Here is a 9,589-nt window from a genome sequence, read left to right as displayed (position 1 = left end):
AGGCCTGTACTTTCATGAGGTCCCAAATTGTAATTTTTTTTTAACATTGCATTTTGTGGAATTTAAAATGTTTCTAATTTTTAAGCCAATATCTGACCCTAGTACCCCATGTAGTTAGTGTGTAGGCATGCATGAGTTCATTGTATTAACTTTCTGTGGTTGGCCTGGCCATGTGTTGGCGGCCATTTTATGTTTCCAGCCACTTTGCTCTTGCCATAGGCCTCCAACCTTGTGCCCTACTCTGGCAGTAGGCCATAGGTACTACTCATAGGGTCATGAAAGTTAATCAACTGTTTTTGTGGTGTACCCTTAATGTGAAAATCATGGATGGCTTGGATTGATATAGAAAATCTTATTTTTATGTGTGGGGTATTTCTGGTTTTGGGTGTGTTTAAACTTTAAATACTCTGTCAATTTCTGCCATTAGGTAACCCTAGGAATACAGCTTGGGTAGTTTTGGTAACTTCGCACAGTGTGAGCACGTGAACTTACATTTTTTGTCTTGTCCGCGCACTCAATGTACTTGCTCGGGAACACGAACACGACTTTTTATTCCATTCGCGCTGCCGAACATGCCGATTTAGCATTCTCGCGGACAATATGTCCCGAGTTGCATAAAAGTTTCTCAAAAATGTTGCAGGTGTTTCTTGTGCACCCAAAAAGTCCTCATTTATGTTATGCTGTCATTTGGTTGTAGTTTTCTCTTTTTGGAGCATGGACCACTTCCATTTTCTGTCCTCTATGTAATTTTTTTTTTTTTTTTGGGTGGGGTGACCAATTTGGGCGGTGGTGTGGTGTGTCCATTTTGTGAAGCAAAGCATTGTCCCTTTGCCATAGGCATTATTGTCTGTCTTCTCTTTCTTGTCATGTTGTTGTTGGTGGCCAGGCCATGTGGTGGCGGCCATTTTGTGTATGCTTCCTTTGTGATTTATTTTGCCATGTTGTTGTTGGTGGCCAGGCCATGTGGTGGAGGCCATTTTCTAAAGTTGTCCATGTTGTTGTTGGTGGCCAGGCCCTATGGTGGTGATCTTTTTGTGTATGCTTCCTTTGTGATTTATTTTGCCATGTTGTTGTTGGTGGCCAGGCCATGTGGTGGAAGCCATTTTGTGTATGCTTCCTTTGTGATTTATTTTGCCATGTTGTTGTTGGTGGCCAGGCCATGTGGTGGAGGCCATTTTGTGTATACATCCTTTGTGATTTTGCCATGTTGTTGTTGGTGGCCAGGCCCTATGTCGGCGGCCATTTTGTGTGTCCTTCCTTTGTGCTTTTGCCATAGGCATAGGCCTCCAACCTTGTGGCCTACTCTGGCAGTAGGCCATAGGTACTACTCATAGTAGGGTCATGAAAGTTAATCAACTGTTTTTGTGGTGTACCCTTAATGTGAAAATCATGGATGGCTTGGATTGATATAGAAAATCTTATTTTTATGTGTGGGGTATTTCTGGTTTTGGGTGTGTTTAAACTTTAAATACTCTGTCAATTTCTGCCATTAGGTAACCCTAGGAATACAGCTTGGGTAGTTTTGGTAACTTCGCACAGTGTGAGCACGTGAACTTACATTTTTTGTCTTGTTCGCGCACTCAATGTACTTGCTCGGGAACGCAAACACGACTTTTTATTCCATTCGCGCTGCCGAACATGCCGATTTAGCATTCTCGCGGACAATATGTCCCGAGTTGCATAAAAGTTTCTCAAAAATGTTGCAGGTCTTTCTTGTGCACCCAAAAAAACAGAATTTGTCATTTGGTTGTTGTTTTTGGAGCCTGGGCAGGGGTTTGTTTGTATGTGTTTTTGCGGTGTTAGGTTTACAACCTCTGTCTTAGCCATGGGCTATTTATTCCTTGCACATTAACCTGTCATGTGCAGCAGGCATCCTCGTTTTTCTGTCCATATTGGTATCTATATAGGCCTGCTTGACTTTATTGGTTCTTTCTGGACTTCATGTGGCCTTTGAGCTGTGGTGCTGCTGGACTGGTATTATTAGTCTTCTGTTTTGTCTTTTATACATTGGCCTGTGTGTCTTTCAATTGTTCATGTTGCCTTACTGCTTGTTTGACTGATGTTGTTCTGCCTTCTTTACTTGTAGGTGCACAAAAAAGACTGAGGAGGTGCTGGTTGTTTTTTCATCCATCGCTCGTTCTACTGCCAGACGGACGTCCTTCAGTTGTACACCACGTGTGGTGTGTGACTCATCTGACCAGACATCTCTGCAATTTGTGCTGCTGTGAGCTGACTGACATCAGAAGAAGATGGGCCCTAAGAAAGCTACCAGGTCCTCCACCACAAAGAAAGTTGCTGCGAAGAAGGAACAGCAGAAGGAAGTGTCACTTAAGTCTGGTATGGACCCCAAAACCTTTTTTGGCACCCCAAAAGGTACGCCTGCAGCAGCGGGGTCTGGGGTGCAAGCTGGGACCAGCACATCTGCATTAGTGGGGGCAAGCCAGCATCCCAGGGCCAAGCACATGATGAGGGTCGAAGAGGTAGCCAGCCTTCTGCTTGCGAGCAGTGATACTGAGCCAGAACTAAACTTATCGCTGTCTCAAAGTAGTACACAATCCACGCAAGATGGAAGTGCTCAACAACCACCGCCAGCAGTAGATGTTCAACAACCACAACCACCGCCCGCAATAGGAGTTGTTCACCCACAACCACAACCACTTCCCGCAACAGTTGTTGAACAACCACAACCACCGCCCGCAACAGTTGTTGTTGAAAAACCCCAGCCCGCAATAGTACTTCCTCAAGAACAACAACCACCATCTCCGCACCAAATAGTAGTAGTTGTTCCTCCCGAAGTCGGGGCAGTTCAGGAAGTAGAGCCTCCTTCCGAGCAAGAAGAAGAGGAAGCCACTTCTGTAGGTGATCTATTTCCTTTGAATTCACCAAGGGAAAGGAGGGTTAGTGCATCGAGTTCTTCGCACAGCATCCCTTCCGATGACCTTGATACGGATTGGCAGCCACAACTATCTGCGCATTCAAAGGAGAGACATCCCAAGAAGACCATGCTAGGAAAAAGGAAGTTTCCAGGCAGGCTTGAACTTATGGAGGTCGATGTAGGTGAGCAGGATACTGCTGGTGATAAAGACGGGTCTGACACTGTCATCATCACAAGCGTTATTCCTGGTGCAGAGGATGTAGAGACCAACATTTTCACCCTATCCAGAAATGCTGCAATGACTGATGAGCAGGTACCACGCATAACTCCTACACACTCAACACCCAAAGTAACACCAGCTCCAATTTTTTCAACAGCGAAGGCCCGGCAGCATCCGACATCCAGCAGAAGCGCCACTTCAACAGAAGGAGGTAGTGGCAGTACTAGGACTGAGCTGTCCCATAGTGAAATTCCACAATCCTCCAGTCCATCCGGCATTGGCAGTGGGTCCTCCTCTTCCTATGGCAGGAGACAAAAGTTTACCTCCCCAGTGTGGGACTTCTTTACGGTTCACCCAGTTCAGGAGAACATTGCTGTATGCACCATTTGTCATGTCAATGTTAGTCGTGGTAAGCTTGGTACAAACTATGGGACTGGAGGCCAAACGACCCATTTGAAAAAAACACACTTGATCAGGTGGGAGAACCACCTTGCAAGCCTAAAAACTGTTAGCACTCGTGTTGGTGGGGATACAGTGGTACAAGGTCCACTCATGGTTGACCAGGAGGTAGAAGAAGAGGGAGACGATGACCTTCTATCTAGGAGTGGTACACAATGGACCCCTGTCGCCAGCACTGGAGTGGTAAAGTCCACATCCTCCGCAACTTCTCAGTGGCACCAGAGTCAGCTGGAAACACCAAGGAGTGCAAAGTCCGCGATGCAAGGTGGTCCGTCTAGCACAACTCAAAGACATGCAAAGCAGCTTACCATTCCTAGCATGTTAAGGCAGGAGGGAAAGTACGAGCGGAACCACCCAGTAGCACGTTTATACAATGCCAAACTTGCGAAAATGTTAGCACTGGACCTTCTCCCATTTTCATTTGTTGAGGCTGTTGGATTTCTGGAATTAGTGGCAACCCTCTGCCCAAAATGGAACGTTCCCAGTCGCTACTATTTTGCCCGAGTGGCTGTTCCAGCACTACACCACGATGTGCTGGAATTGATTGGGAAAGCCTTACAACAGAGTGTTGTCCATTGTATCCACCTGACAACAGACATGTGGAGCAGTTGCGATGCTACAGATTTCATGTGCATCACCGCACACTGGATCTCTTTTGCAGGTGTTAAAGACAAGTTAACTTCAGGCCTCCGTGACGTTGCTGGAATTTTTAATGATACGCGCAGACATGCAACTATAGCCATGTTTGGTATGGACAAAAGTCATACTGCTGAAAACATTTTGTCTGACTTTAACGACAAGGTCTTTGAATGGCTGAAACCAAGAGGCCTTAAGATTGGTTTTGTTTCCACCGACAATGGCAGTAATGTAGTGAAGGCAATGAGAGAAGGACATTATTTCAGGGTACCCTGTTTGGCACACTGCATAAACTTAGTCGTGCAAGACTTTCTGAAAAATGAAGCCAAAGTCAGCAACATAATGGCCATCTGCAGAAGAATATGCACGCACTTTAACCATTCTTTCAAAGGACGGAAGCTGCTACGGGTCATTCAGCAAGAGCATAGGTTGCCAGTCAAAGCACTGATCCAGGAGGTCCCAACACGTTGGAACTCAACTTATTTCATGCTTGAGCGTCTCTTTGAGCAGTACATCCCACTGAATGCTTATGTCATGTCAAGAAGATTAGGGGATCCTACTGTTAATCTTAAAGCCCTGACCATTGAGATGTGGCAGTGGGACCTCATTAAATGCATCACAGAGATGCTACAACCCTTTGAGGTCTTCACACGTGAAGTTAGCAGGGAGGACTGTACTATGGGCCAAGCCATCCCATTGTTGTACATGCTTGAGCAACAGGTGAAGGAGGTCTGTCAAACATACGAAGGTGACGAACAAAAAGTTGATGCATATACCTTAGCCAAGGGCTTAGTCAACCGCTTGTGTGAAAATGTAAGGCTCAACAATATTGTGTCAGGTGAACATTACATAACTGCAACAATCTTGGATCCACGGTACAAATTATTTGTCAGCAGTAACGAAGTAATTCCATTTTCAGATGAGGATGTTGACAAGTACAAAACTTCCATAGCTGCGGAAGCTAATGAGTTAGAAACTGAACGGCTGTTACTTAAAGGCCTGCCACTGCCAGCCCAGGCCAGTCCAAGTACTCCTGACGCAAGTTCTTCACAGCATGAGAGCAGTGCGTCTGCTTTCCAGCAGGCACCAACAGTACCAAAAGCAGCACCTACACGATCTGATTCAGCAGACCCAACCAAAAGCATAACTGCTTTTTTTCTACAGAAAGGGATGGGTAAGTCCGTTGCTGTTGCAAAGGGAAAAGAGGACCAGCAAAGCCGAGCACCAATGAACATTGAGCGGATGGTTCAGGCCTATCTGGATGACACAACAGAGGTGTTCATGGAGCAAAGCCCATTGGTCTATTGGTATGAAAGAAGGAGACAGTGGCCAGTGCTGAGCAGGCTGGCGATAAAGTATCTGGCTTGTCCTGTAGCCAGTGTCTCCTCTGAGCGGGTTTTCAGTGCTGCTGGTGCCATTGTCACATCGAAAAGGACTAGTCTCTCCCCCAAAAGCGTGGAGCGGCTGACAATGATAAAAATGAATCAACGCTTCATACCACCAGACTATCAAGTACGTGAATCACCGCCGGATGAAGAAAGCGAGTGCGAAGAAGACGTCCTCACTACTGGGTTACATGACCTACTTCTGTCTGAACGCACAGAGTTTGAGGACGAGCTCCTCTTCCCTGACAACTAGGACAGGTATATTAAAGGAATGATGCAATGCATTGCATAGGATTGTTTAGCCGACTCTGAGCAAATGTGCATGGAATTAAATTATACTAGTAACTTCAGACTCACGTGATGGGCAATTTTCCCATGTTATTTAATAATATAAATTATTTATGCACTTGTGACCCTACTACTACAGGTGCAGTCAGTACTTAATTTATCGTTCGTGGTTCATGTTCATGTTGCACAACGTACATTTTTTTGTGAAACAGTCCCCCCTCCACCCCCCCAACAAACACAAATGAACTTCAAATGTTTTCTTGTGAAAATATCTTTGTTTTATTTTTATATTTTCATAATGATAATAGAAAAATAAAATATATAACAAATGTAACCCCCTGACCCAGAGCTGTCCCTACCCTCCCCTAACCCCAACCAAATTTCAACCCAAATGTACACCCCAACTCCCACATCCCACCCACCAACAAAAGGATTAAAAAAGGGGCAAAAAACAGGGTCCATTTCAAAGCCGGCGGGCTTTCAGGTGTTTGTCCACCATTATCTTCACACGCTCCTCTAGACTGTCCACCAGCTTCTTCCGCTCCTCCTCCAACTTCGCTACCCGGCGGAGAATCTTTGCTTTGAAATCACGGCACCTACACTTGCATGCATGTTGTTGTTGTTGTGGGGGGGCCGCCGAAGATGTAACAATGCGGCGGCGGGCGGCTGCCTGACCACGGCGACGTAGTCCTGCAGGCTTGGGGCCCGGGGCATTGGAAGAGGCAGCAGCTGCTGCCGCCGCCTCCTCCTCCTCCTCCTCGGCCTGATCCACCAGCCGGCGGTAGGCCTCTACAATTGCCTGCAGTTTCCGCTGCCGGGCCCGGACTGCCAACTCCTTCCTTGTTGGTTTTTGGGAAGGAGTAACTATAAAGAAAGAAACAGAATTGTTGTAATCCAAACTCCCCGCAAATCAAGAACACAACATTGATTCAACACATAGTGGGCGGCACAGTAGCACTAGCAAGCAAGCTGAGTACCAGAAATTGTGTTGCGTCTATCTTGAACATTCTACAGCCTCTATTAATTTTTTGGACTTTTTGGCACGGCATTATGCCTGCCCTATTAGCATGGGTGTACTTCAACGGTCACACACATTAGAACGAACACCTGTCTTTTTCATATCTCCTTTTGTATTATATACTCTGATTCCGGGAAGGCGGGAACACTCTCAAAGTAACATTAATTAACAGGGGGCAGCTAGTAGCACATGTCTAGTAAAGACTATAATACTTTATACCGCGCAACAAACCTTATTTGGTTTGTGTTTCACCAGCAACGACCCATGCACCCAGTCGTCCCCTCCTTCCCTTGCCTTTGGGTTTGCCCAAAACACCGCTGCTGCTGAGACTATCCACTAACCACCGGTATTGGGTGTGTCTCCCAACCACGCTGGCAGCTGTGTTTTCCCCTTTACATGATTTAACAACAACCCATGCATCCGACTGCTATCAGCCACTTGCATTACTGTAGTGGTAATGCTTAGCAAGCTAATGACAAGTAAAGGTAACATCATATATTTTCCAGTAGAGTACAGTGAGAAAGTTTTCCCCTCCCACCAAGTAATGCAGATCACTATTGAATGTAACTTACCATCGCCCGCCGCTGTTGGCTCCCCCCCCACTGCTGCTGGTGTAGGTGCCTCTGTTCCTCCTGTCCCCGCCGGGATCGCTGAAGCTGCGCCGCTGTCCCCGTCGGCACTGGTCGATGGTAAGGGTTCTGCACCTATAAAAATAAGTACACCTTTTTAGATGGATGCACAGCCCCCTTTCTACTTGTTCACCAAGAATGGAGTTCTTCAAAACAGTTAAGTACAACGTACGTAATCAGTATGAGTCCACATAGCATAGTACAGCAGAGTCACTACACATATTAGCATTCATTGTTATGGTATGGTAACCAAGCTCATCTCATCTGTCCTGCTACTCTAGTCCTTGGAAATTGGAAGTGAACTATGTAACCTTTGTACATCAATGTATCCAGTTTTGCGCATGTTAACTCGCAGCTTGTTGCGCAGTACGAGAAGACGCTCTGGGGCAACACATCATTGTTCAATGCATACACCTGAAGAGGTGGGAAAGTAAAAGGGCCCGTATTTAAGTTTTCTATGTGGATTGTGGAATAGAGTTTGCTTACAGGTTACAACTTCTTTTTAGCATGGCTGCATAAAACTGGCATAAATGTATTTCATACTGTCTAACGTGCACCACTTTTGTCATTATTTTTCGGCAGGTGAGAAGATTGCCTTCTACGAAGCGGACATTTCCATAGCTTACAAAAAAAGAGGAATATCTGACTAGTATACGTTGGTGAGAGGTCTCCGATAGTTGCCACATTTCCCTATTGTGCACTAGTAGCTGTACAAATGTTGATTACTTTATTATGCCTTTTTTAACTCTGGATTTTTTCTGGTGGGCCCTTCAACGTATTTGACGGAACAACTTAAAAACATTGATGTTACTTACTTACTTCTAACAAAATAAAGCTTTTGAATGACCACTTTGACTCTGAAGTTTATTTTCAGTGTCTGTTGTCTTAGAGACTCACACGAGTGAGTGAGCAAAAGGGGGTTTCTTAGGTAACGGTTTGTGTCCTAAAAGCATTCGGCATCTTGGTATTGGGGTTCAGGAGTGTGAATTGAATAATTGACCAATGACTCAGGCCATATAGGCTGACGTTCAGTGAATTGTGCGTTCCTCAGAGTTCTGTGACTGAGGTGTAAGTAAGGTCCAACCTGCCTATCAGTACCAACATCCAATTTTCGTGTGCATAGTTACATAGTTGTGTAATATGTATATAACTCCATAGGAGATAGAATACCCACAAGACTAGTAGTGGTATACTAACGTTTACAAAAATACTAGACAAACATCATTCTGGATGCATACTTGGTTGCTGTCAATTGCCAAAGCAGACACATTACAGAGGAAAAAACAAGCACTGTTGGACTTACTGGGGACAGCAGCAGGATCCTCAGTAGAGGAGCTCTGTGTAAGTGGTGGTTCACCCGCCGACTCGGTCCCTGTATTCTGCTTGCCCCTGGGTTCTGTGGTTCATGTAAAAAATAATAAACAAAGAGAAAAACATTGAGTGCTGTGAAACATAGACATCATTGCAAAAAACACTGCTACAGTGGAACAGAGCCGGAGGCAACAAATCCATGCCAGGGGCCGCAACGCAAATATGTATCCATCCTTAGAGTATTATTAAATTAAGGATATCTATTGGTGCGGTGGCCCCTCAAGTTTGGTGCCCCTGTGCAGTTGCACAGCTTGCACATGCCCCCTAGAGCCGGCCCTGGCTGAGGTAAGAAGAACAAAGTAACGTTAGCATTCTTTGCAAGAAAAGGATTCGATTCATGCAGAAGAGAAGGCCGTGAAAAAAATGCTACAATATGCAAACTACGTACAATTATCCATCCACCGCTATTTCACTGACGGACAAAGGAAGGACAAGACTCTATTAATAGCATTAACTAACTTCAGTTCTCAACAATAAAGAAAATCTCACATCAATAAACAGCAACAGCTAGCGCCAAGTTGAAACAACACGCAAGAGCCAGTGAAGAAGAAGAACACTGTCATACAATGACAGTAGATATACCGGAATACATCGCAAATGTAACTAGGAGCAACAGTCATCGTGTTACTTATTCAGCCAATATTTACAAAGATACAATAACAATATTTATACAACTATATATATATATATATATATATATATATATAT

At 45.0% G+C, this 9,589-nt stretch overlaps 1 protein-coding gene across 1 annotated transcript; it reads left to right on the top strand.

Moving 5' to 3' along the window:
- The first annotated feature begins 4,868 nt into the window (after window positions 1–4,868).
- LOC144773781 (putative protein ZBED10P) lies at window positions 4,869–8,351 on the top strand. The gene is made up of 2 exons (XM_078658894.1): window positions 4,869–5,833; window positions 8,093–8,351. Exon 1 carries the CDS (start codon window positions 4,869–4,871, stop codon window positions 5,826–5,828), a length of 960 nt encoding a protein of 319 aa, XP_078515020.1. The 3' UTR covers window positions 5,829–5,833; window positions 8,093–8,351.
- Window positions 8,352–9,589: the final 1,238 nt, after the last annotated feature.

This window comes from Lissotriton helveticus, chromosome 8 (genome assembly GCF_964261635.1).
Source record: "Lissotriton helveticus chromosome 8, aLisHel1.1, whole genome shotgun sequence".
NCBI lineage: Eukaryota > Metazoa > Chordata > Amphibia > Caudata > Salamandridae > Lissotriton > Lissotriton helveticus.
Note: the sequence above shows the minus strand (reverse complement) of the source record. Positions and strands in the feature narration are given on the sequence as shown.